General features: G+C 41.9%; 1 protein-coding gene across 1 annotated transcript; it reads right to left on the bottom strand.

Moving 5' to 3' along the window:
• Positions 1–165: 165 nt before the first annotated feature.
• On the bottom strand, positions 166–26,634 carry PAIP2 (poly(A) binding protein interacting protein 2). The gene is made up of 4 exons (XM_032425278.1): positions 26,487–26,634; positions 4,797–4,960; positions 3,472–3,651; positions 166–1,185 (listed from the first exon to the last, which is right to left on the bottom strand). The coding sequence occupies exons 2-4, from the start codon at positions 4,932–4,934 to the stop codon at positions 1,129–1,131; spliced, it is 375 nt and encodes a 124-aa protein (XP_032281169.1). The 5' UTR covers positions 4,935–4,960; positions 26,487–26,634; the 3' UTR covers positions 166–1,128.
• Positions 26,635–27,740: the final 1,106 nt, after the last annotated feature.

Genomic DNA, 27,740 nt, shown 5'->3' on the forward strand with positions numbered 1-27,740 from the left:
ATACATGCATAATGACACACTTGACACTGTGGAATCTAATAAAGCCTGCTCTCTCAGCAAATCTTGCCAGCAGGGTTGTCCTGAAGTACTGAGCCCACTAAAGTGAGTATCAATCACCACAGGAGAGTCTGCATTCCAGCACCAATAAACACAAGCCATCAGCTCAGTTCTACTATTATTTATTTTTTTAAATATTTTTGAAAAAATATAATTTTTTTACAATATTTTCAACTTAAACACTATTCACACTGAACACGTATGGCAGCTTAACCTACCCAAGTATGAAGTTTAAGAAGCCAAAACTGTTCTAGCTTTGTTAAAAGAAAAGTTGTGCTGTAGACTATTGTAGTGATGGTTAACAAAGCAAGGAAAAGCACCACTCAAATCATGTTACCATTACTTTGTTCAGCTGGATTATGGTGGGTCAAATGTTGCACTGCACATAGGCATAGCTATGATGCAGTGAGTCCTTAGAGTAAGATGCAATTCTCAAATTACATACTTCCTCAGATGTAACATTAGAAGAATTCACTATTTCTTATGTGATAAAATACCATCGAAGTCAGGACTAGTTCTCATCTGATTACTACCTTATAACCTCAGTAAACCAAAGATATACTTGTCTATAAAGAATTATTTCAAATTAACAAGGCCTTCTTCAGAAAAAGATCCTTTTTGATAGTTACAAATGCAAATTTAAGTCTCAACTGAGAAATATGCCTAACAACTAGAACTTAACTTAAATGTACTCATTTTTATAAAGTTTAGACATTAACAAGCGTTCGCTAACCGTAAGGGACTAGTTTAGCCTCAAAAAAGACAATTCACTAAGATTTAGAGGTCATTTTAATTTGGTGCTTTGTCACAACTTGACTGGTGCTTCTTTCCTCGCTGTCTTCACATCAAGCCATGGGGCCAATTCTATTTTCAGTAAATGTTTGACAGCTTATTACTTAATAACAGTCTCAGCACTTTTATTAAGCATGCAAGACTAACAAAACTTTGGCAATGCATAAGTGTAACACAGTGACAAGAGAGAGCTTTTACAATTAAGTCTTCTAATACTGCCTTCACAGTGTGGAAATTGTGCTACATCCACCAAAAGAGGGCCCCGTCTACTCAAATATTTTAGTACTTCACCCCAGGAACAAACTCCTTTGCATTTGGATTCAGATTGCTCTTGACCTGGAAAATAAAGTACATAAAAAAGCAAGTTCATTAACAGATGGCTTCAAATACTCAGAAGCATTCAACCCAGATCCACATGCAAAAATATCTTCCAAAAAATATAAAACAAAAGAACTCAGATTGTAAGGTTAAACTTAACCCCAAAAATCTATCTATAGCAGGGAAAGAAGGAACCAGATGTAAACTATTTATTTATATGAAAACTTACCACTTTCTAAAGAGAAAGTAGGAATTGAAATTAAATTTGCTAAGTGTAACCAGACCCACTAACTTCACACAAACTAAAAAGGTGTCCTAGAATACGGAATTCTGTTAACTATGTTATTTTATTTTAACCGTTTCATACTATGCAAACATATTAAACAAGTGTTGAAATGATGATTAAAGGGGACTGAGGAATTGTTTATGGATTAATTTTGCTCATGATCCTCACTGAAAATATGGATTTATCTTTCTAAAATTGCTGTATTCTGATTCCCACAGGAAGCAAGGTTTATAACAGGAAAAGAAAACTACATGGGGAATCTGAAGACCTAAGATGGAATTTCGGCTCTGCTCCTGACTTCCTATGAAATATGAAAGCCTAGATAAGTCACTCTCTCTGGGACTCTTTTTTTGCCTAAGTTAGGGGAAGAATGGGCCAAAATCTCTAAGAGCCATTATTCTATACCTCTAAATCTTTATTTTCCTAGGCAGACATGTCAGCATATTGAGAATAGCTGGAAATTTTCCTCCACCACAGTTGATAAAAGATGAAAAGAAATCAAGATGTATTCCAGGCCCTGAAATGTAGGAATGCTGAGAGGCTTTTACATAGAATCTGAACCCCCTATATCACTTACTTCAAGACCAAAGCATATTAAATAACATGTTGGAGCAATAATTTAATTTTAGTTTCATAATTTATACACAACCATTTCCTTGGACAGGACATAGTCTCACTTCTCTCAAGGGAATTGTATCTAAACTTTAAAAATGTGAGGTTTAAATAAAAAAGCAGTGTTCTTGAATGTGTAATCTTTTGGCAGCTACAAAAGAATGAGAAGGCATTAACATAATCTCAAATAGACCAAGTCAAGTCGAACAAACCAGTTTCTAGGCAATAATACTGGGTCCACATTAAAGTTATACATTATGACCAGCAAAGGACTTTACTCATCAGAGCAACCAGGGTTATTTGTGGAATGACTAATGTAGCCATAAGCAAGCATATCTCAACAGACTATTCATATCACACATCTGCTCAACTGGGTTACTGTCATTTACTGCAACAAGTCTATACTACAATGTCAATTTCTATGTTCTCCATACAGCCCTTTAGAAGAGTGGCTCCCAAATGCCTGATGCGGCAGGCTGCCAGTATGCCCTAGCAGTGCTTTTTAAACATTAACATGCCTAGACAACTTATTCTGCAAGTCTGGGATGTAGCTGAGGGACTTATTTTTGTTTTCAATGCTTCACAGGTAATTATGATGTATCGCCAGGGTAGGAAATCACTGCACAGTGAAAAGAAGACAACTGCAAAAAATACTTAAGTCTAGGAGTAAATTCCAGAGGACTATCTTGTAAAAGCAATTAGAGATTGTCAATATGGTCGGAAAGGTCAACATTAGGACTTCAAATCATTTTATCTTAATTTTAGCAAACAACTCATCAGGTTCTACCCCAGTACTAATGCTTATTTATCATAATTCCTAAAAAACCTTTTACTGCAAATATACCATCCCCAGCAACAAGACATGGAGAATAGCTAAAAATGCAAATAGGTTTGTGTTCTTTTTCTGCCAAGAGCTTATAAAAGTCCCTATTAAATCCCAGTTCCAAATGGGAGTTAGGGTAACTAAATCTTGGGCCAGAAAAAAAAATATCCAAATTTTCACCTTTCAGATAAAATTTTGAAAATTTCGCCAAATGTTTAAGGCAAAATTAAAGAGCAAAACCTCTTCATCAAGCTACTTTTGTATAAGCAAGTCACATGGACATACTGTATACTTCTTTTGGATTAATGCTTTAAGTCATCTACATATCCTAGGGCAACATAGTTATTAAAACTAAAAGCAGTGGCAAGAAGTCTGTTAGTAGTCTGAGACTAGCCCCAGAGTGTTGCCAGAAGTCACTCCATGTCATAAGTGAGGAGACCAGAAGGCCTCTGCTTCCATAGTAAGAAGCAGTACAATTTCCGAAAGGGAAGAAATGTAGAACTCTTCTTAAACAGATGACTGCTGGCTTTTCCGCTTACAGGCAAGATGAGCTAGTTTTTAAAAAGATGAAAAATAACTTTACCACAAGATCTTCCAGAGAAGAGCCATCACTGATAACAAGGTCATTAAATTGGTCTTGGATTTGGTCCATAGTTTGTGGGAGATCTCGAGCTGGAATAAACCACTCATGTTCTTCTTCTTCCTCCAGCATTTCTTGGAAGCAGCGTTCAATAAATTCTTCTTCCCATAACTCCTCTTCTATCTGGATTTATAATATATAAAGGATAATTTATAGCACATTTGGTAAGACATCACTAGGAACGGCTTAAAATATCTTGTATTAAAGCACTTAAAACCACAATATTGTAACCTCCTCTGCTTCTCTGCCAAGAAAAAGAAACGTTTACCATAAGACTAGGGAATATCTGTTTAGGGTTTTGTGGTCTTTGTCTTAGCAGAATATTCTTTTTTCCACTGAGGGTGGTGGGGAAGTAATAAATAAAGGAATATTTTCATTGAGGAATTTGTAAGAATTACCCGTGATATTTTAAAACTACACAAACCCTAAACCCACCCAAAAATGATTAAAATTCTGTAGAGGGTAGGGTTGGGGCATGGTTAATTAAAAACAAACCAAAAACAGCCCAAATGATTCTCACTGAAATAAGACTACAATTTTTTACTCTTGACTATCCATCACTGGATATGGTGAAATCAAGCTGGCTACTGATTACCAAAGCCATGATCAGGGAGGAACTAGACACAAGATGGAAACAGATATCAGAAATATCGGAATAAAAGACAACATTCATCAATGTATGAACATTCTCTAAGGATAACACTGGTGTCAGGTTTTCAGGCTTATCAAATTAAGAACCTCAGGTGAAAAAACAGCACAATTCTGTACCCTAGTACCCATGCCTGTCTGCTCCTAATTTATATTCTCTTAAATGCAATCTGATTGATGCAAGCAGTAGTTCCCAAACCTAACTGCACACTGGAACCCCATCTGGGAGATTTTCTTTTTTTTACGGTTTTATTTAATTAATCTCTACACCCAACATGCGGCTTGAACTCACAAACCTGAGATCAAGAGTCACATACAACTAAACCAGGCAGGCGCCCCCGATCTGGGAGCTTTTAAAAAACAAGTTTTCCAGGCTCCACCCTAGTCCTCCTGGATAAGACTATCTGGGGTGGGACCCTGCAAATTTCCCTAAGTTATTTCAGTGAGCAGATAAACCTGGTAGTACTCAGCATACAAATAAAATAGGAGTGGTAGCATATAAATTCCTATATTTCACTAATATAAGGGACCAGATGAAAAACACATTACAGGGACAAGTACAATTATATTGAGGGCTGTAATGGGCTATGAGAAAGATCATGTTTGTACACAAAACTAACTTGTCTGTTGAATTCCTCTTCATTTTCCATCCACATGTACTCTGCAAATGGATTGTCATCTTCATGAGAATGACCATTAATAATCACATCTTCATTGATGATGCTTGGGCTAGTACTGCTGCGACTTGGATCTTTCATGGTTGGCGTTAGTTGTCGTTTTTAACCTTCAAAGAAGAACAATAGTTAATTTTGTCAGTCAGTCCTTCAGTTCTTAATGAGCATCTATTACCACCAGGCATCATGGTTAGGTACCAGATGCACATGACATATTAATGCACATGATAAATCAAGCAACTGGGAAGTTTCAGTTTTTTCTCAAATGATCTTAATGTTTAAGAAACAGCTGAGAGAGGCGCCTCGGTGGCTCAGATGGTTAAGCGTCTGCCTTCGGCTCAGGTCATGATCCCAGGGTCCTGGGACTGAGCCCCACATCGGGCTCCCTGCTTGGCGGGGAACCTGCTTCTCCCTCTCCCTCTACCGTTCCCCCTGCTTGTGCTCTCTCACTCTATCAAATAAATAAAACCTTTAAAAAAAAAGAAGAAGAAACAGCTGAGAACAGCCTAGATTCATCTAGTATTTTTTGGTAACAGTCAATGATGGTAATCAACTGCTTGAATGTAACTCCCAAATCATCTGATTTTTAAAATATTGGATATCCCTGGGGCGCCTGGGTGGCTCAGTTGGTTAAGCGACTGCCTTCGGCTCAGGTCATGATCCTGGAGTCTTGGGATCGAGTCCCGCATCGGGCTCCCTGCTCGGCAGGGAGTCTGCTTCTCCCTCTGACCCTCCTCCCTCTCATGCTCTCTTTCATTCTCTCTCTCTCAAATAAATAAATAAAATCTTTAAAACAACACCAGAACCGAAGGCTTGGGATTCCCCTGCTTTATAAAACAAGCATGGTATGGAAGACTTAAGTCATCAAGTGACTTTATGAAAAGCAAATTCTACTTTTAAAAACTGGTGTTGGGGCGCCTGGGTGGCTCAGTCGTTAAGCGTCTGCCTTCGGCTCAGGTCATGATCCCGGGGTCCTGGGATCAAGCCCCCATTGGACTCCCCACTCCACGGGAAGCCTGCTTCTCCCTCTCCCACTCCCCCTGCTTGTGTTCCTGCTCTCGCTTTCTGTCAAATAAATAAATAAAATCTTAAAATAAATAAATAAATAAATAAATAAATAAATAAATAAATAATAAAAACTGGTGTTAAAAAGCCCAGAGACTGCAAATGAAAACACTTTTTTTTTTTTTAAGATTTTATATTTATTTGAAAGAGAGGAGAGTGAGAGAGCAAGCATGAGGGTAAGGGTAGGGGCAGAGAGAGAGGGAGAGGCAGGCTCTCCACTGAGCAGGGAGCCCGACGCAGGGCTCGATCTCAGGACCCCGGGATCATGACCCAAGCCAAAGGCAGACGCCTAACTGACTGAGCCACCCAGGCGTCCCGAAAACACAGTTTTAATAACCTCTTAGTACCTCAGTTCCAAGGTACAGAGGGCTCTGGATCTTTTATTCTTCTTTTAATTTTTTTAGGATTTGAGAGAGAGAGAGAGAGAGGTGGGGGGAGAGGGGGTGAGGGAGAGAAAGAATCTCAAGCAGAATCTTTGCTGAATGTGGAACCTGATGCGGGGCTCAATCTCACAACGCTGAGATCATGACCTGAGCTGAAACCAGGAGTCGGAGGCTTAACCAATTGAGCCACCCTTTTATTATTTCAGGATCTTTTGATTTCATAGCATACTCTCTGTTTGCTTAATCTCTGGGTCCATGTTGAGTTACTCCATGTCTGGATTGGTCCACTGTACAATGAGTGTCAAGCACCTAAACTACGTAACATGCATGCTTTTAAATGAGATAGTGTCTACAGACTGCTTTAAAAAAATTTTTTATTTGAGAGAGTGTGAGAGAACGATCATGAGCAGGGGGGAGGGGTAGAGGGAGAAGCAGACTCCCCACTGAGCAGGGAGCCAGATGTGGGACACAATCCCAGGACCCTGGGATCATGACCTGAGCCAAAGGCAGACGCTTAACCGACTAAGCTACCCAGGCGCCCCTACACACTGCCTTTAAAACTGTTTTATTACCTTCATAGTATGTAATAAACATCTTTCCATGAAAAGCAATAGCAAGCCCCCACACAGCCACAAACGACTACCGGACTCCAACTAGCTCAAGCACCTAATCTTTTTTTTTTTAAAGATTTTTTTTATTTGACAGAGAGAGACACAGTGAGAGAGGGAATACAAGCAGGGGGAGTGGGAGAGGGAGAAGCAGGCTCCCCGCTGAGCAGGGAGCCCGATGCGGGGCTCGATCCCAGGACCCTGGGATCATGACCTGAGCCGAAGGCAGACGCTTAACGACTGAGCCACCCAGGCGCCCCGCACCTAATCTCTTCTTTCGTGAGTAAAAGCAGAGCAGTATCTGATACAGTAGTCTGGTTTCTTATACACTACTCAACAGGTAATAACATGATCTAACCCAGCTGATATATTGCTGGCTAAAAATTTGAAGCATAAGGTTCAGATTCTACAATATTCTACTAATTCTTTAAGTATGAAATTGCTAGATTGGGTTTACATATAACAAGAGTCACTTGCACATAAAATCAAATAGCAGTGTGACTGGCGCGAAAGGGAGGAATCAGCATACCTAATAGGATAGTTTTATTATTATTATTATTTTTTAAATATTTTGTTTATTTATTTGATAGAGAGAGAGCACAAGCAGGGGAAGTGGCAGGCAGAGGGAGAAGCAGGCTTCCTGCTGAGCAGGGAGCTCAATGCGGGGCTCGATCCCAGGACCTTGGGATCATGACCTGAGCCGAAGGCAGCCGCCTAACTGACTGAGCCACCCAGGTGCCCCTATTATTTTTTTTTTAAAGATTTTCTTTATTTGACAGAGAGATACAGCGAGAGAGGGAACACAAGCAGGGGAAGTGGGAGAGGGAGAAGCAGGCCTCCTGCCGAGCAGGGAGCCCGATGCGGGGCTCAATCCCATTCATGACCTGAGCCGAAGGCAGATGCTTAATGACTGAGCCACCCATGCACCCTGAGGATAGAGTTTTAAAATCTTTAAGGCCTGCGGCACCTGCATGTCTTAGTCAGTTAAGCATTCGACTCTTGATTTCGGCTCTGGTAATGATCTCAGGGTCCTGATATCGAGCCCCACATCAGTCTCCGTGCTGGGCGTGGAGCCTGCTTAAAGTTCTCTCTCCCCCCTTCTGCTCACCCCCGCCCCCACCCTCTCTCTCTCTAAAACAAAAGCAAAAATAAGTAACAACCAAACAAACTTCAGGCCTTCTTACTCCAAAGTTATCATAATCAAATAAAACACTAAAACTAAAACCTCCTACTACAAATAGTTTTTTCCTTGGGTTTACAGTTCAGGGAGTGCTGCCTCTATGTGTACTGCTGGTCCTTTAGATTTTTTTTTTTTTTTTAAGTAGGTTCCAGGGGCACCTGAGTGGCTCAGTTGTTAAGTGTCTGCCTTCGGCTCAGGTCATGGTCCCAGGGTCCTGGGATCGAGCCCCACATCGGGCTCCCTGCTCCGCTGGAAGCCTGCTTCTCCCTCCCCCACTCCCCCTGCTTGTTTTTCTGCTCTCGCTCTCTCTCTGTCAAATAAATAAAATCTTAAAAAAATAAATAAAGTAGGCGCCACGCCCAATGCGGGGCTCGAACTCACAACCCTGAGATCAAGGGTCGCATACTCTACTGACTGAGCCAGCCAGGTGCCCCTCCTTTAGATTCATTTTATGGACTTATCCTTAAGAGTATGTAAGTATAATAAAAACTCATACCGTTCATATAATGTGAATTTAGTCTCTCAAGCGAGGAGTGGGGGGAGGTTTCTAGCCTGACACACATATGTATATTCTGAAATACTGAATACTACTTACAATACCATCATGGTAGTGAGATTTTTAGTTAAGAGGTCCTCAACTAGAAATTATTAAGAACTTCTGCCCTAAAAAAAAAAAAAAAAAGAACTTCTACCCTAGTTATTATTGTATACATATGAAAGAGAGGCAGAGACAGAGTATGGGTAGAATGAAACATGACTTGGGTTAGGAAAAAGAGGCACTATAAAAGCAGACAGGACAGAAAACAGACGATGGTATCCTTGTTATTTTTTATTTATCATTTATCTTGGATGAAATAAAACCCTTTTTTTTGGATAACAAGTTCTGACTAAAGATCAATCAGTTCCTCTGAAGAAAACTACTCATTCTCATATGTCAGGCATTACATTTTAGATGAAACTCAAATATTATGAAAAGCAGGGGTCAATCCTGTTTTACAACTGGATGTAACTTTGTTTACTCTGCATATGAGCTGATCATTATGTTCAAAGACACTGCAATTTATAACAACTTTTGTTATTTTCCCAACATGTATCCTATCCCAACTTACACCCATTAAATCCTCCCTTTCAGAAGACCACAATATTAACAAGTGGCTTACAGCTTCAGTTAAAAAAAAAACAAAAAAACAAAGTTTAGCAGACTATGGGATATTCAATATTTAAATGGAATTGAGTAGGTAAGTAGCAACCACATGTGTGAGACATGTCCATCTACAAACACACCAAATTTGTTTTTAAATAAGCCTCAGTGACTGAAAGTACATCTACATATAAATGAAATCTATTTTTTTGAAGAAAAAAAATTTTCCATACAATATATGAGCACAAGCTTCTATAAACAATGAAAAGTCTGCTTCGGCAAATTCTATAGTTTGAGAATCCCAGGGGACTCCCCTCCTCCTTTGTTTGATGCCAACCAGTAACAAAACCTAACAGAGTTTAGCAAAAAAGGGCTCAATCCCTGTGTTTGACAAGGCTGTAGGTCAGCTTTTTGCTCATTATCACCTCATCAAACAAGCAGTGGCTTTGGTATAGATCCTAGTGAAAAAGTCTCTAAAGGACCGTAAATAAAATTACTTTATCAAGCAGTATTTGGGAAACAAATCACAACTGAAACCAAGAATAACGAACTGAAACCTGGACCAGTGTTAGACAACTGAGGGAAGGAACAACTGCTGACCAGATCACATTCCCAGCTACAGCCAGCCAAGTGAAAGCCAGGGGGGTAAGGATCATTTACTTTCAGAACTTTGATGGACCTACAATTATTGAACACAAGGTGTTCTAGTTCTAATGTAAGGCAATGTATCGAATTTTAAATTTTCTTCTATGACTTGTTCTTGACCCTTCTTGGACCACACTCATTATATTTTACCCTCTGTGTGTTACGCTATTTTTAAAAAATTGGGTATAGGATCACCTAGTCAGCTCAATCCGTGGAGCATATGACTTTTTTTTTTAAAGATTTATTTTAGAGAAAGAAAGAACATGCGTGGGCAAGAGAGCACACGCACAGTGGGGAGGGGCAGAGGGAGAAGGAGAGAGTCTCAAATTCCACTCTAAGCCTGACATGGGGCTCGATCCCATGACCCTGCGATCACAACCTGAGCTGAAACCAAGAGTCAGACACTTAACCGACTGCACCATCCAAGCACCCCAAGTATGTGACTCTTAATTTCAGGGTTGTGAGTTCAAGCCCCATGCTGGGTGTAATGCTTACTTTAAAAAAAAAAATTGGGTATATAGTTCAAATACCATAAAATTTATCATTTTAAAGTGCTGGACTGGCATCTATTAAAAACAGTTAAAGGCAAATAAAATAGTCAAAGCCACCTAGGGCAAGGAATAACAGTTGTGACAAACAAAAGACAAAGCAAAAAGCCTGGGAGCAAAGACTGGTGAAGGAAATCCTTTGGGAATAAAAACTTTGAAAAGCTCCTGTATATTCTGGGGAATCTAGAAGGCTACGGGCAGGTTCAGTGCTGGGAGCATGCTCAGAAAAGAGCTGAGAATGCCCTACACTTTCATCTCTGGCTGACCTTCAGGCTATGCATATGTAGGGTGGGCTAAGAAAGACTTGAAAACTGCCTGAGTTTTGAAGGTATGCCTCAACATAAACAGCCCATCTGCAAAGACTGGGAGAGTTGTTTTTTGCTTATAGGTATTTAAGAAAATCTCTTTTAGGGGCGCCTGGGTGGCTCAGTTCATTAAGCGTCTGCCTTTGGCTCAGGTCATGATCCCAGGGTCCTGGAATAGAGCCCTGCATCAGGTTCCCGCCTCAGTGGGGAGTCAGCTTCTCCCTCTGCCTCTCCCCCTGCTTGTGCTCTATCCCTCTCTGTCAAATAAAATCTTAAAACAAAACAACCTCAGGGCGCCTGGGTGGCTCAGTCGTTAGGTGTCTGCCTTCAGCTCGGGTCATGATCCCAGGGTCCTGGGATCGAGCCCCGCATCGGGCTCCCTGCTCGGCGGGAAGCCTGCTTCTCCCTCTCCCACTCTCCCTGCTTGTGTTCCCTCTCTTGCTGTGTCTCTCTCTGTCAAATGAATAAAATCTTTAAAAAAAAAGAAACAAAAAACAAAACAACCTCTTAAAGACTTTTTTTAAAGCAATCCCTACACCCAACTTGGGGCTCAAACTCACAACCCCAACATCAAGAGTCATACACTCTACCAACTGAGCCAGACAGGAGCCCCAGAAAATCTTTCTTATTTAAATTTTTAAAAGATTTTAATTTAGGGATGCCTGGGTGGCTCAGTTGCTTGGGCGTCTGCCTTCAACTCAGGTCATTATACTGGGGTCCTGGAATAGAGTCCCGTGTCAGGCTCCTTGCTCTGAGGGAAGCCTGCTTCTCCCTCTGCTTGCTGCTCCCTCTGCCTGCTGCTCTCCCTGCTGTGCTCTTTCCTCTCTGTCCAATAAATAACATCTTAAAAAAATTTTTTTTATTTTATTGGGGAGCCTGGGTGGCTCGGTCGGTTAAGTGTCTGCCTTCGGCTCAGGTCATGATCCCGGAGTCCCAGGATAGATCCCCGCATCGGGCTCCCTGCTCAGAAGGGAGTCTGCTTCTCCCTCTGCCCCTCACCCCCCTGGTGCTTTCTTTCTCAAATAAAGTCTTAAAAAATTTTTATTTATTTGTGAGAGAGATAGCTAAAAGGGAGCATGAGCAGGGGGCACTGGGAGAAGGAGAAGCAGGCTCCCCGCTGAGGGGCTCAATCCCAGGACCGTGGGATCATGACCTGGGCTGAAGGCAGCTGCTTGACTGAGCCATCCAGGTGTCCCTAAGATTTTATTTATTTGACAGAGAGCGAGAGGGAACAAAGGAGGGGGAGTGGGAGAGGGAGAAGCAGGCTTCCCGCTCATCAGGGAGCCCGATGTGGGCCTTGATCCCAGGACCCTGGAATCATGACCCGAGCCGAAGGCAGATGCTTAATGACTGAACCACCCAGGCACCCCCTTAAGATTTTATTTTTAAGTAATCTCCACATCCAACATAGGGGCTTGAACTCATAACCCCAAGATCAAGAGTTGCACGCTCCACCAACTGAGCCAGCCAAGTACCCCTGGAAAATCTCTTTTAAATAACTACCTGACCTCTAAGCTAATAGAACAGAGACTTCAATGGCCACACACACACACACAATTCAAACTCTTACAAAATTAGTTTAGAAAAGTCACTAAACAAACAAACATCAAGCAGAAAGACATCCCTGGGGGGGCGCCTGGGTGGCTCGGTTGGTTGCGCGTCTGCCTTCGGCTCAGGTCGTGGTCCCGGGGTCCTGGAATAGAGCCCCGCACATCAGGCTCCCTGCTCAGTGGGGAGCCTGCTTCTCCCTCTCCCTCTGATCCTTCTCCCCGCTTGTGCTCTCTCTCTCAAGTAAGTCTTTTTTTTATTTTAAAGATTTTATTTATTTATTTATTTATTTATTTGAGAGAGTGAGAATGAGAGAGAGAGAGAGAGAGCACATGTGAAGGGGAAGGGTCAGAGGGAGAAGCAGACTCCCTGCTGAGCAGGGAGCCCGATATGGGACTCGATCCCGGGACTCCAGGATCATGACCTGAGCTGAGGGCAGTCGCTGAACCGACTGAGCCACCCAGGCACCCCGTAAATAAAATCTTAAAAAGAAAAGAAAAGAAAAGAAAAACAACCCTGGGGAAAGGAGAGAATCTAACTGCCAAAGATGCCATATTATAATATTCAAAATGTCCAGTTTACAAAAAAATTAGGAGGCATGCAAAGAAGAAAATATGACTTATACATAAACTTCCCTGAGGAAGCCTAGACACTAGACTTATTAGACTTTAAATTGGTACAAAAAACGAAAGGAAACCATAAGAATGAGGTCTCATCAGGCTTCCTGCTCAGCAGGGAGCCTGCTTCTCCCTCCCCCCGCCCTACACCCCTACTCGTGCTCTCTCAAATAAATAAAATCTTAAAAAACAAAAAACAAAAACAAATGAGGTCTCATCAAATAGAGAACACTAATACAGAGAAATTATTAAAAAAAAAAAAGAAAGAGGGATGTTTGGATGGCTCAGGCAGTTAAACATCTGCCTTCAGCTCAGTTCATGATCTCAGGGTCCTGGGATCGAGTTCCACATCAGGCTCCTTGCTCAGCAGGGAGCCTGCTTCTGCCCCTACTTGTGCTCGATCCCGCTCTCTCTCTGACAAATAAATAAATAAATAAAATCTTAAAAAAAAAAATTTCTGCAGTTGAAAAGTACAATAATGGATGCCTGACTGGCTCAGTCCGTTAAGCATCTGCCTTCGGCTCAGGTCATGATCCCAGGGTCCTGGGATCAAGTCCCACGTCGAGCTCCCTGCTCCGCGGGGAGCCTGCTTCTCCCTCTGCCTCTGCTTCTCTCTCTCTCTCATGAGAGAGAGAATAAATAAATTCTTTAAAAAAAAAGTACAATAACTGAAATGGAAAATTTACTAGATGGATTACAACAGATCTCATCAAGGAGAAAAAAATCAGCAAACTTGAAGATAAGTCAATTGAGATTACTGAGCCTGAGGCAAAAAATAAAGCAATGAGGAAAAATGAATAGAACCTTCATAGAGACCAGTGGGGACCATCCAACGTACCAACATGAGACTCTCAAAAGGAAAAGACAAGGAGCCAGAAAGAATATTTTAAGAATTAACGGCCCCTTGGGGTGCTTGGTTGGCTCAGTTGCTGATCTCAGGATTGTGGATTCAAGCTACACGCTGGTTGTAGAAACTGCTTAAAAATAAAATTGTAGGGGCACCTGGGTGACTCAATCTGTTAAGCATCTCTTGGTTTCAGCTTAGGTCGTGACCTCGAGGTTGTTGGATGGAGCCCTGCACTGGGTTCCTCGCTGAGCACGGAGTCCACTTCAGATTCTCTACCCCCCTCTCTCAAATAAATAAATAAAATCCTTAAAAAATTAAAATAAAATCTTAAAAAAAAACCAAACCAATAGCTCCAAACTCCTCAAACTTGATGAAATCCATGTTACTCCACATATCCAAGAAGCTCAACAAACTCTAAGATAAACTCAAAGTGATCCACATCAAGACACATTATAATCAAATTACTGAAAGACAAAGAGAAGACAGATAATCTCTAAAACAAGTGACCCTACATACAAGGGATCCTCAAAATAAGATTAACAGTTGATTTCACATCAGATACCATAGGGGTCAGAAAACATATTCGAAGTGCTGAAAGAAAAAAACAAAACAAAACTATTTTTCAAAAATTAAGGAGAGGGACGCCTAGGTGGCTTAGTCTGTTAAGTGTCTGCCTTTAGCTGAGGTCATGATCCCGGGGTCCTGGGATGGGGTCCTGGGATTGAGTCCCGCTTAGGCTCCTTGCTCAGTGGGAAGTCTGCTTCTCCCTCTGACTGCCACTCCCCCTGCTTGTGCTCTCTGACAAATAAATTCTTAAAAAAAAAATTAAGGAGAGGGGCACATGGGTGGCTCAGATGGTTAAGCGTCTGCCTTCGGTTCAGGTCATCATCCCAGGGTCCTGGGATGGAGCCCCGCATCGGGCTCCCTGCTTGGCGGGGAGCCTGCTTCTCCCTCTCCCTCTACAGTTCTCCCTGCTTGTGCTCTCTCGCTCTATCAAATAAATAAATAAAATCTTTTAAAAAAAAAATTAACGAGAAATTAAGACATTCCCAGATAAATAAAAAAATGAGAGGGGCACCTGGGTGGCTCAGTGGGTTAAGTGTCTGCATTCAGCTCAGGTCATGATGTCAGGGTCCTGGGATCCAGTCCCCTGTGGGCTCCCTGCTCAGCAGGGAGTCTGCTTCTCCCTCTCCCTTTGCCCCCAACCCCCACTACCTGCTCAGGCTCGTGTTCTCTCAAATAATCTTAAAAAAAAAAAGAGAACAAGAGAGAGCGCATGCACGCGCATCACCAGTAGACCTATCCTATAAGAAAAGCTAAAGTGAGTCCTTCAGGCTGAAACAAGGACACTACACATTTAACTTGAATCCAAGGTAACTACACAAATTCGGAAATCAGTAATAATGTACTTTTGGCTCTTAACTCCTTTTTCTTTATGTGATTTAAAAGACAAATACAGGCGCCTGGGTGGCTCAGTCATTAAGTGTCTGCCTTCAGCTCAGGTCATGATCCCAGGGTCCTGGGATCGAGCCCCACATTGGGCTCCCTGCTTGGCGGGGAGCCTGCTTCTCCCTCTCCCACTCCCCCTGCTCGTGTTCCTGCTCTCGCTATCTGTCAAATAAATAAAATCTTTTTTAAAAAAGATAAATAAATAAATAAAATGAAACTGGCAGAAATAGGGCACCTAGCTCCTCAGTCAATGGAGCATGAGACTCTCAATCTCGGGGTCATAAATTTAAGCCCCACTTTGGGTGCAGAGATTAAACATAAAATCTTAGGTGTGCCTAGGTGGCTTAGTCGGTTAAGCATCAGACTCTTGGTTTCAGCTCAGGTCATGATTTCATGGAGCCCCAGGCTCAGCAGGAAGTATGCTTGAAGATCTCTCCCTCTGCTCCTCCTCTCACAAGTGCACTGTAGCTCTCTCTCAAATAAATAAATGAATGTTAGTAAAATCTTAAAAACAAAACTGGCAGAAATGAACTGAGAAAGCCAGTAATTTCCCCCAATTAATGTTCACTACTTGCTTCAAAGCATGATTATGCTATAAAATCCTCAAATTATCAGAAAATGATTCAAAAATTATTTTCAAAAAAATTAAAATTTTCATCCTTAATCTCATGCAAAAATTTATTTTATTATTATTTTTTAAGTAGGCTCCATGCCCAACATGAGGCTTGAACTCAGGACCCTGAGATTAAGAGTCATGTGCTCTACCAACTGAGCCAGCCAAATGCCCCTCATGCAAACAATTTTTTTTTTAAGATTTTATTTATCTATTTGACAGAGAGCAAGAGAGCACAAACAGGGGGAGCGACAGAGGAAGAAGGAGAAGCAGGGTCCTCACTGAGCAGGGGGCCTGATATGGGGCTCGATCCCAGGACCCTGGGATCATGACCTGAGCCAAAGGCAGACACTTATTTGACTGATCAAACAATTTTCAAAGTAATATACTCAGGTGTCTGGTTGGCTCAGTCGGTTAAGTGGCTAACTCTTGGTTTGGGCTCAGGTTCTGATCCATGCTCAGCGGGGAGTCTGCTTAAGGATTCTCTCTCCCTCTGCCCTTCCCCCTGCTCACCCTCTCTCACTCTCTAAATCTTAAAAAAAAAAAAAAAGAAAAAAGAATATAGTAATACTAACTCAGAACAAGTAGTTTAATATATCTAGAAATTGTTAAAATATTTGTAGTAAAATTTCCCTAAATGAAAACCAGCAAATAGTAAAAACAGTAATGTATCACCTTATACTTGCTTTGTTTTCAATCATTTAAAAATTTTTAGATAGGTGTTTGTACACAGGAAATTTTGTTGGAAAAGGAAGCATCGAAGTGAAAGAAATGTATATACAAATCACACACTACTTAGAGAAGTAAATACAAGTTAGATATACAAAACAGGCCTAACACCAGATGCCTGGGTGGCTCGGTCCATTAAGTGTCCAACTCTTTATCTCAGCTCAGGTCTTGATCTCAGGGTCTTGAGTTCAAGCCTTGTGTTGAGCTCCACACTGGGTGTGGAACCTACTTAAAAAAAAGAAAAAAACCCAGGTCTCACATATATACATTTTTTCCTCTCCATCTCCATTCCTACCCAGAGGTAATCAGTGTTAAGAGCTTAGTGTGTATCCTTTCATATTTTTTTTTTTAAGATTTTATTTATTTATTTGACAGAGAGACAGACAGTGAGAGAAGGAACACAAGCAGGGGGAATGGGAGAGGGAGAAGCAGGCTTCCCGCTGAGCAGGGAGCCCAACGCAGGGTTCGATCCCAGGACCCTGGTATCATGACCTGAGCCGAAGGCAGATGCTTAATGACTGAGCCACCCAGGCGCCCCCCTTTCATATTTTTTTTGCTTATAGAAACACACAAAGAGAATTTCTGTATTTTAATAGAATCATACTAAATAAATTACGTTGAAGATCCATACTAGTCAACATGTACAGGTATATCTCACTTTTTAACGGATGCAGCACCACCAGTTACTCAACTACTTCCCCCTCCGATGCACATCTACATTCCCAGTTTTTTTTGGTTACAATCCTGCTTTGATCACCATTGCACACATATCCTTCCTTTTCTATGTATGCTATCTGTGTTCTACATTTTCTTAAGTGGGAATAACTGAAGTCAAAAGCCAAAGGCCATGTGCATTTGTAACTTTTTTTTTTTTTTTTTAAGATTTTTATTTATTTATTTATTTGACAGAGAGACAGTGAGAGAGGGAACACAAGCAGGGGGAGTGGGAGAGGGAGAAGCAGGCTTCCCGCTGAGCAGGGAGCCCGATGCGGGGCTCGATCCCAGGACCCTGAGACCATGACCTGAGCCGAAGGCAATCGCTTAACCAACTGAGCCACCCAGGCGCCCCTGTGCATTTGTAACTTTAAGACAGATTATTTGGGGTGGGGCGCCTCGGTGGCTCAGTCGTTAAGCGTCTGTCTCCGGCTCAGGTCATGATCCCAGGTTCCTGGGATCGAGCCCCGCATCCGGCTCCCTGCTCCACTGGAGGCCTGCTTCTCCCTCTCCCACTCCCCCTGCTTGTGTTCCCTCTCTCGCTATCTCTCCCTCTGTCAAATAAATAAATAAAAAATCTTAAAAAAAAAAAAAAAGACAGATTATTTGGGGGAAAAAAACAGATTATTTGCCACAAATGTGGTAATGGACATTCCTGTAATATACTGAGTGCTCTCATTTCTCTATCCTCAGCAGTTCTGAACATAACTAATATATTTTAGTTTTGCAAATAGACTCAAGTAGAATCTCACTGTTTTCCTTTATACCTTCTAGGATACGCTTATCTTGCTTAGGAAGTTTTTTCCTACCTTGAGGTTTTATTTTCTGTATTTTCTCTATTGGTACAGTGTCACTTTTTTTTTACGTTTAAATCTTTAATTCACATGAGACTTTAAGTATGATGCTAAGGATCAAATATTATATTTCCCCATATGAATATATCACACATCATTATTTAACCAAAGCTTATTCCCCATGTTTATCATAATTAAATTCCCATTTATACTGTTTCTAGAACACTTATTCTGTAACTGTATAATGTATACTGTTTTATCTTCAACTATTTTGAAAAATTTTAAACCTACAGCAAAGTTTTATAATAGTACAATGAACGCTTTGTACCTTTCATCTACATTCACCAACTTTTAACATTGTGCCATTGTCACTTTCTCTATATAATTTTTTTTTGCTTAGGGGCGCCTGCGTGGCTCTGGTGGATAAAATGTCTGCCTTTGGCTCAGGTCCTGATCCCAGGGTCCTGGAATGGAGCTCCGCACTGGGCTCGCGGCTCAGCATGGAGTCCGCTTCCCCTCTGCCCCTCCCCACACTCAGGCACGCTCTCTCTCTGAAATAAATTAATCTAAAAAATAAAAATTAGGGGCGCCTGGATAGCTCAGGCGTTAAGCATCTGCCTTTGGCTCGGGTCATGATCCCAGGGTCCTGGGATCAAGCCCCGCATCGGGCTCCCTGCTCAGCGGGAAGCCTGCTTCTCCCTCTCCCACTCCCCCTGCTTGTGTTCCCTCTCTCGCTGTGTCTCTCTGTCAGATAAATAAATTTAAAAAAATAAAATAAATAAGATAAATAAATAAAAATTAAAAAGCGTTGGATGACATATTTTAAAAGAAACTTTTAAAAGCACTAAAGTATTCGGGCACCTGGGTGGCTCAGTCAGTTAAGGGTCTGCCTTCGGCTCAGGTCATGATCCCAGGGTCCTGGGATTGAGTCCCGCATCAGGCTCCCTGCTCAGCGAGGAGTCGAGGAGTCGGCTTGTCGGCTTCTCCCTCTCCTGCCTCCCCCTGAGCTCCCACGCACTCTCTCTCTCAAATAAGTAACATCTTAAAAAAAAAGGAAACATTATGCTAAGTTAAAGAAACCCGTCACAAAGCACTACATATTATATGAAAGCTAAGGGATAACAAGGTTTCTAAAACTGATTGTGGTGATAGATATACAACTCTATGACTATCCTAAAAATCACTCTGCTGTGTACTTTAAATGAGATAAATGCAATGAATTCTAGCTCAATAAGAACTATTTTTTTTTTTTTTTTAAAGATTTTATTTATTTATTTGACAGAGAGAGAGACAGTGAGAGAGGGAACACAAGCAGGGGGAGTGGGAGAGGGAGAAGCAGGCTTCCCGCTGAGCAAGGAGCCCGATGTGGGGCTCGATCCCAGGACCCCGGGATCATGACCTGAGCCGAAGGCAGACGCCTAACGACTGAGCCACCCAGGCACCCTCAATAAGAACTATTAAAAAAACAATACTCATTGCCTAGAGGGATAACTAGGGGGCAAGAGATATTTTGTTACATCTTTTGAGTTTTGAATGGATTACCTATTAAAAATTCAACTTCAATAAACAAAACCCCTACTCTAATTCCACTGATTTTTTCTATTTTTTTTTTTTTAAAGATTTTATTTATTTATTTGAGACAGAGAGAATGAGAGAGAGAGAGAGAGAGCACATGAGATGGGGGAGGGTCAGAGGGAGAAGCAGGCTCCCTGCCAAGCAGGGAGCCCGATGCGGGACTCGATCCAGGGACTCCAGGATCATGACCTGAGCCGAAGGCAGTCGCTTAACCAACTGAGCCACCCAGGCACCCGATTTTTTCTACTTTTTAATTAATTTGTTTTTTACACTTTATTTTCCCTCCCCTCCTATCTACTTAATTTCAGCCAACTTGTTCCTGTTTTTCAAGTTGACACACATGTTCATTTTCAACCTTTCATTTAATAAAAATGGCTTATAAATTTCCCACATATACAGAATTTAGTTCTTACCAGTCTTCGGTAATTACAAATTATTTAATTTATAATGAACCAGAGATTATTTGGAAGAATATTTTTTAAATTTCCAAGTGGTTAAGGTTCTTCTGATTACACTTTGTTAACCTGATTTCTAGTTTAATTTCATTATGTTACAAAATACAGCCAGAAAAATCTTCACTTTTTGGGATTTATTGCAGTTTTGTTTGCAGACAATTATGGTTTTTGCAAAATGTCCCTTGGGCCTAAAGAGAAAAATGTGTGATTTCTATTTCTAAGGTACACATACACACACACAATCTTTTTCTACTTCATCTGTTAAATTCTGAAAGTGGTGTATTCAAATTCCCTACTATAAAGAGTTAGATTACTTGACCCAGCTCATAGAAATATATCATTTTTGGGGGACGCATGGGTAGCTCAGTTGGTTAGGTGTCTTGCCTTCAGCTCAGGTCATGATCCCAGAGTCCTGGGATTGAGTCCCCCATAGGGCTCCTTGCTCAGCAGGGAGTCTGCTTCTCCCTCTGTCTGCCCCTCCCTGTTTATATGCACCCACATATGCTCTAATAATTTTTTAAAAATCTTTTTTTTTAAAGTAATTATTTTTTTAAAAAAGATTTTATTTATTTATTTGACAGAGAGAGAGCGAGCACAAGTAGGCAGAGTGGCAGGCAGAGGGAGAGGGAGAAGCAGGCTCTCTGCTGAGCAGGGAGCCGGACGCGGGGCTCGATCCCAGGACCCCAGGATCACGACCCGAGCCGAAGGCAGCCGCTTAACCGACTGAGCCACCCAAGCGCCCCTAATTTTTTAAAAATCTTAAAAAATTTATCATTTTTGAAAACTGATGCTTGGTTTTATGTCTTCCATCATAATTTCATGTTTATTTTTCTTACATTCTATTCCTGTACTTTATTTTCCTTTTTTAAAAAAGATTTTAAATAATCTCTACACCCAACGTGGGGCTCAAACTCAACCCCAAGATCAAGAGTCGCATGCTCTACACCAACTAGGCTAGCCAGGTGCCCCTATTTTCCTATTTTTATTTTTTTTTAAGATTTTATTTATTTGTCAGAGAGAGAGAGAGCACAAGCAAGGGGAGAGGCAGGCAGGGGGAGAAGCAGGCCTCCTGCTGAGCGGGGAGCCGGATGTGGGACTCAATCCCAGGATCCTGGGATCATGACCTGAGCTGAAGGCAGACGCTTAACCGACTGAGCCACTCAGGCGTCCCTATTTTCCTATTTTTAAATAGAGTTTTTAAAATACCGGATTTATTTTCCGTGACTTACAAACTACTGAGGAATATCAGTTTTCTCCCCCCAGTCTGAGATATAACTGATATCAGCACTGTAAAGTTTAAGGTGTACAGCATAATAATATGACTTACATCTATCAGGAAATTAGAATAGATTTACATAGATTCCTATTAATTAAAAACATGCTCTATACACCCTCAACCTATTCAAGACATTTAGAATGCTTTTCCTTGGGGCGCCTGGGTGGCTCAGTCAGTCAAGCATCTGCCTTCAGCTCAGGTCATGATCTCAGGGTCCTGGGATTGAGCCCCGCACCCCTCTCCCTCTGCAGCTCCCCCTGCTTGTGCTCTTTTTCTCTGTCAAATAAATAAAATCTTAAAAAAAAAAAAAAAAAAAAGAATGCTTTTCTTTGTTCAGGGTATCCAACCCAATCCCTGCTCACAGACAAGAACCTTTAGAATGATTTTACTTACCCCATTTCCTTCCTCCCACTCCACCTCCCAGGTTTTGTGGAAATAACTTAAGCAGTGTTTGTTTCATACTACTTGGTTTTCTCTCAGGTATAGATTTTTTTTTTTTTTTTTTAAGATTTTATTTATTTGACAGAGAGAGACACAGTGAGAGAGGGAACACAAGCAGGGGGAGTGGGAGAGGGAGAAGCAGGCTTCCCACTGAGCAGGGAGCCTGATGCGGGGCTTGATCCCAGGACCCTGGAACCATGACCTGAGCCGAAGGCAGACGCTTAACGACTGAGCCACTCAGGTGCCCCGTCTCAGGTATAGATTTTTTAGAAGAATTTCTGAACCGAACACTTAAAATTCACATTACTGTCTATTTATATTTTATCAGAGTCATTGCTCATCATTGTTTCTTTTATTCATCATCTTCCCCTAACCTGACATCTTAGTTTTGGCTTAGTAGTTCTTCAAAAGGTTACCCGAAAATATTTATTTCTGAGCCACTGCATGTCTGAAAGTATCTTCTGCTTTCATATTTGAATATTATTATTAAATGGGACAGATTTACACTTGTCCTTTCTATTTTCTGCAAATATTCCAGCTTTCACAGTTTTATTCTTTCTTTTGTAAAGATCCTATTCAGGTGAGAGTCTAATATGAGAGCCTAACACTTAAATTCAGAAATTTCACCAGATTTTGGTTAGGTGAGAGCAGTTTTTTTCCTATTAATGCTGTCTGGTGCTTTCAATCCACAAGCTCACATATTCAGCTGTTTCTTCCCTTTCAAAATGCCTCTTCCACATAATGGTTTCTATAAAATTTTAAAATATGGGTATCATTTCAGTTTTAGAAACTTTCTCCCCTAGTTTCATCTCTTAAGAATTTTCATTAAAATTCAAGTAGAGGGGTGCCTGGGTGGCTCAGTCTGTTAAGGGCCCAACTCTTAGTTTTGGCTCAGGTCATGATCTCAGGGTCCTGGGATGAGCCCTGTGTCAGGCTCAACACTCAGCAGGGAGTCTGTTGTCCCTCTCCCTCTGCCCCTTCTCATACTCGTGCTCTCTCTCTCAAATAAATAGAATCTTAAAAAAAAAAACTGTAAACACAGTTCTCTCCTTTTTCTTTAAGCTGACTCCACAGACACCTTTTCTTCCTTAACATTATTTGCATACACACATTATTATCATAATCAGTTCTCTCTCCAGCAGTTAGTGAGAGAGGATAAAGAAATTTCTGCTTCAGCTGTTTTCCACTTAAGTTTGTAAGCAGTACTGAATTTTTCATTTTAATGTTTGGCAGTATACATTAATAATTAAAAGCAGGGGCTCTGGAACCCAAGGGCAAGTTTTAACCCCTCCATGTCTCAGGTTCCCCATCTATTAAGTGGATAATAATAATAGTAACTAGGTACAGAGCCTGGTACATGACACTATTACCTATTTTGGTGCTTATTAAACATTTAGAGCAATTAAAGGTTGCTGGAGCAAGGTATAAGGTAAAAAAAAAAAAAAATCACATGTTCAAAAACCTGTAGAAGTGAAACATCACAGAATGAGGCCTTTAACCCTAATCTCAACTAGATGTAACAAAGGTGATCTGGTGAGAGTAAGGATGGCTCAAGTACTGCCTATCATCACTACTGATAAAAGTTCAAAGCACATCAGAAATATCATCCTTATTTATAAAAACTGATACAAAAAATGAGCAGATGGGGTGCCTGGGTGGCTCAGTCGGTTAAGCATCTGACTTTTGATTTTGGCTCAGGTCATGATCTCAGGGTCATGACACCCAGCCCTGCGTGGGGCCTGCACTTGTGTGTGGAGCCTGCTTAAGAACCCCTCTTTCTGGGATGCCTGGGTGGCTCAGTCAGTTAAGCGTCTGCCTTTGGCTCAGGTCATGATCCCAGGGTCCTGGGATGGAGCCCCACATCGGGCTCCTTGCTCAGTAGGGAGCCTGCTTCTCCCTCTCTTTCTGCCTGCTGCTCCTCCTGCTTGTGCTCTGTCAAAAAAAAAAAAAAAAAAAAAAAAATTTCCCTCTTTCCCTCCTCTCCCCCAACCCCTCCACCTCCCTGCTCTCTCTCTCAAAACAAAAAAGAATCAATAAATGTAAAAATGCAAAAATAAAAGTTAAAAAAAAAATAAGCAGAAGCAATTCAAACCTCTAAACCCACACTATCCAATATGGTGGCCAGTAGCTACATATGGTTTTAAATCTAAGTTAATTAGAATTCAGTAACATAAAAAATTTAGTTCTTTAGTTGCACTTGCCACATTTCAAGTGCTCAATAGACACATGTGCTTTAGTAGTTATCTAACTGGACAACACTGCTCTAAACAAGAAGGAAATTTAGGGTGCCTAGGTGGCTCAGATGGTTAAGCGTCTGCCTTCAGCTCAGGTCATGATCCCAGGGTCCTGGGATTGAGTCCGGCATCGGGCTCTCTGCTCCTTGGAAGCCTGCTTCTCCCTCTGCCTCTCTCTCTGTCTCTCATGAATAAATAAATAAAATCTTAAAAAAAAAATAAAAATAAGGAAATTTAGAAGACAAAAAGAAAAAAAGATTGTTACTATAACCGAACCTTAGGCTGTATCAAACGCAAATTACTAATGCACCTATGCAACAGGGTGGTCCAGATCACAAAGAGATAACTTGGACAACTTTAATCTTGGACTGGGTCCAAATCTACGATATGCCACTAACCACCTAGAGGATCCTGAATATGTCACTAAACCACAAGCAGCACAGTAAAATGGTTAAGAGCACATAATCTCTGGACTACTTGGGTCTGAATTCCAGTTCTTACCAGCTGTGCAACAGTGGACCAGTTAATTCACATCATTACTTGTTATCTTTATTTTACAGTAGTACTTACCACCTAGAGAAGGTGAATATTAAATACTCGTAAAAGCACTCAGAACAATGTCTGGCATTACTAAGTGCTATAGAAATAGGTGCCTAATAAAACTCTATTTTCTCAATTTCAAAATGGGCAAGATAAAACTTGCTCTGCCTATTTCATAGATTATAATGAACACGTTTGTAAATTACAAGAATATGTAAAAGCACAAAAGGAAGGGAGCTGAGTCCTTATTTTCTACCTTCTTTCACCTCTCACATTGTCCATGAAATTGCTATGCTAACAGCATTTTGTTTATATTTTCTATTGAAACTGGAGCATCACTCTCTAGAGTCATAAAGGGGTAAACCTGAATAACGTGTACAGTGCTTACTGAAGGAAAAGCCTACTATAAACTTACTCTGTTCCAAAGAGGTTAGAGATCATCTACCTCAATTGGAGCTCCTTAACAGCAACATGCAATATATTATAATAAAACCCTCCCAGCTCTCAAGCCTTTAACCATCACAGGAGTTTCCATTGCCTAAAACCCATCCCTTAAAGAAAGAGATAAATAGGCTGTCATTTTTGGAAAGTCACCTATCTTTATTTGTCGTAGACACTTATCCGTGAGAAAAGATTAAGTTTTGTACAAATTCACAATTAACAAGGAGCATAAACAAGGTAATTTGCCCCAAATATCCTTTCACAAACTGGAATCAGAAGCACAAACCAGCAAACACTCGGAATCACATTAAAAATCCTTAGACCCTTTCCTTATTTCCAAACATAACCTGCAGCGGTTGAAATTTCAAAGGCTATTTTGAAGAAAATGAAGACCAACACCTGCTCAACTGCAATTTGTGAAAAATCATGCCACGAGACTACAATATTAGCCACACACGAAAACGGGAATTTGTCTTCTGTTGAAATAAATGTCAAAAGCTGTCAGCTGTTAGACTTTCTCCCACGGCAAATTAGAAACCAAATTCTTTCTAGAGTTTGAGGTTTCGGTGAGGTGATGGGGCTGCAAAATCAGGGAAAGCAAGACAACAAGAGGAAGCAGAAAAGGCCCCTTTTTGAGTCACCAGAAAATCACACTGCTGGCTGCTTCAACAAATGTTTTGAAAAAACAAACTTCACCACAAGCCACATAATTTTTGTGGTAGTGGGCAGTAAGCACATAGTGGAAGAGAAATTTAAGAGGACCGGAATCCAAGAATATGAACTGGATGGGCCCTTAAAGTTCATCTGGCTCACAACCCTCCCGGAGTAGGAGTCCAGCCCTCCTATCCTGAGCATGGGAAACAATATAACTAAAAATAAAGAGTAAGTGAAGGTGAAGAAACGGGAGAAAGCCGATCAGAAAGGTACTGGCCCGTGGACGGTCGCAGAATGCTCCCCTAGGACGCTCGCCAGCCCACCAGTCCCTCCGCCCCTTTCTCTTCCCCCACCTCAGCTTCGAGAGCAGCGCGCACGCGCAGCAAGTAGGAGCTGCGCGTGGCGACGCGCAGGCGTAAACTGGGGAGAAACAATGAGCTTTGTTGCCGAAGCGGCAGTGGGGGGCAGGGGAAAAGGGTACCAGTGAGGAGGTGAAGAAAGTGTGTGTGGGGGGGCGCACGAGAAAGTGCTATCCCGGCAACCCTCGCGCGCCACTGAAGACCCGGATAGAGTGCTGCGAGATCCAAATCATAAATAATAATGACAATGAGAAAAAAAGCGACGGCCATTTCTCAGAGAAGAAAGAGTCTAAGTCGGTCCCAGCTCATCCCTCGGACGCGACTAAAGGTGCAAGGAATAAAGGAAGCCATACGAGGCTTGGTGGCCAACAACCCGGGGGACCCTCCAGGCCCCTCAACCGTTGCCGAGGTGCTGTCCCTCGACCGCCGGGGTCGCCGCACCCTTCTGGCCGCTCCGCCCGAGGGAACCCCTCACCCAGTGCACGGCAGCGGGGACGGCAGCCAACGAATCCGGTCGGCCTCCGCGGATCTCCACAGGCAGCGCCGCTTCCCCGCTCGACGCGCGCTTCGCCCGCCGCCTCCCTTCTCCAGTCCAAACAAACACCCCAGCCCGGAAGTGACTTCACTTCCGCCGCCGTCGGCTCCGCCCCCTCGTTCTGTCAGCGCTGCTCTCTGAGGCCACTAGAGGGCGCGCGAGAGAAGGCGCGACCCCAAGGTTTTCTTCGTATCCCAGGCTGAACGCGTGTGCGTGCACAACGACCTCTTCTGCGTGCCTGGCGGACGCGGGGTGTACGGGAAGTCCTGTTGCGTTCTCTCTGGGAAACTGGAGTTAGGCGAGCTTGTGCCCCGACACCCGCCCATCCTTCAAGAATGTTGGCATGCAGTGAGTGGGGGAGCTGGGGGCTGAAGAATACAGATCGCAGCGGTTATCTGAAATAACACCAAACAGGAACGTCTGGATAAGGACAGCGCATTCACACACGCGCATACACACCAAATATGATACAGTGTCACACTAACAGTGACACCCAGTGACATCCAGAGATCCTGACACAGACCCATAATAGGGAAACAACAAACTAAGACAAATTCACATAAGGATATGATCTATACAACTCCCTGAATTCAGACACGTTCAGGCACACACACTTTCAAATTATGAGTATTTGGTTCCTAGGCAGCCTATGGAAGCTTCTTTGTGGGTAAGGGAAGAAATATCCTGCCCAGAGGTAGTATAGAAGGGTGGGATCTCAGGGTCCAAGAGCTTCCTAGTCCATGATCCTAATACACTGCCCCCACACATTACTTTAATCCTTGCAGTCATCATTGGCAAGCCTCAATATATATATTTTACTGATACTAACCAAAGTGCGTTATATAGTATGTGTAAAAAAATTTGGATGTTTGAGTATATATACACTATATTTTAAAGAGGACACATAAAAAGTAATTTCTTACCTTTGGGGAAGGAAAATGAAGGAGTGAGATTTACCTTTTTACTCTGGTAAAATTTGAATATTAAAAAGCACAAAAGGGGCACCTGGCTGGGTCAGTCGATAGAGCGTGCAACTCTTGATCCTGGGGTCGTGAGTTCAAGCCCCAAATTCGGTGTAGAGCTTACTTAAAAAAAACAACAAACATGCTTTTAGTATCTACTAAAACTAAGGAAAGAAAAATGGTTCCCTCCATGGGAAGGAATTCAGAAGAGGGCTTACTCATCTTTAGGTCC

This window comes from Phoca vitulina, unplaced genomic scaffold (assembly GCF_004348235.1).
Source record: "Phoca vitulina isolate PV1807 unplaced genomic scaffold, GSC_HSeal_1.0 scaffold32, whole genome shotgun sequence".
NCBI lineage: Eukaryota > Metazoa > Chordata > Mammalia > Carnivora > Phocidae > Phoca > Phoca vitulina.

Coding starts and splice junctions, on each gene's coding strand:
- PAIP2 (XM_032425278.1), bottom strand. CDS start 4,934: ATGAAAGATCCAAGTCGCAGCAGTACTAGCCCAAGCATCATCAATGAA. Junction 3,652..4,796: donor AAGAGGAATTCAACAGACAA/GTTAGTTTTGTG, acceptor TTATAAATCCAG/ATAGAAGAGGAGTTATGGGA. Junction 1,186..3,471: donor CTTCTCTGGAAGATCTTGTG/GTAAAGTTATTT, acceptor TTTATTTTCCAG/GTCAAGAGCAATCTGAATCC.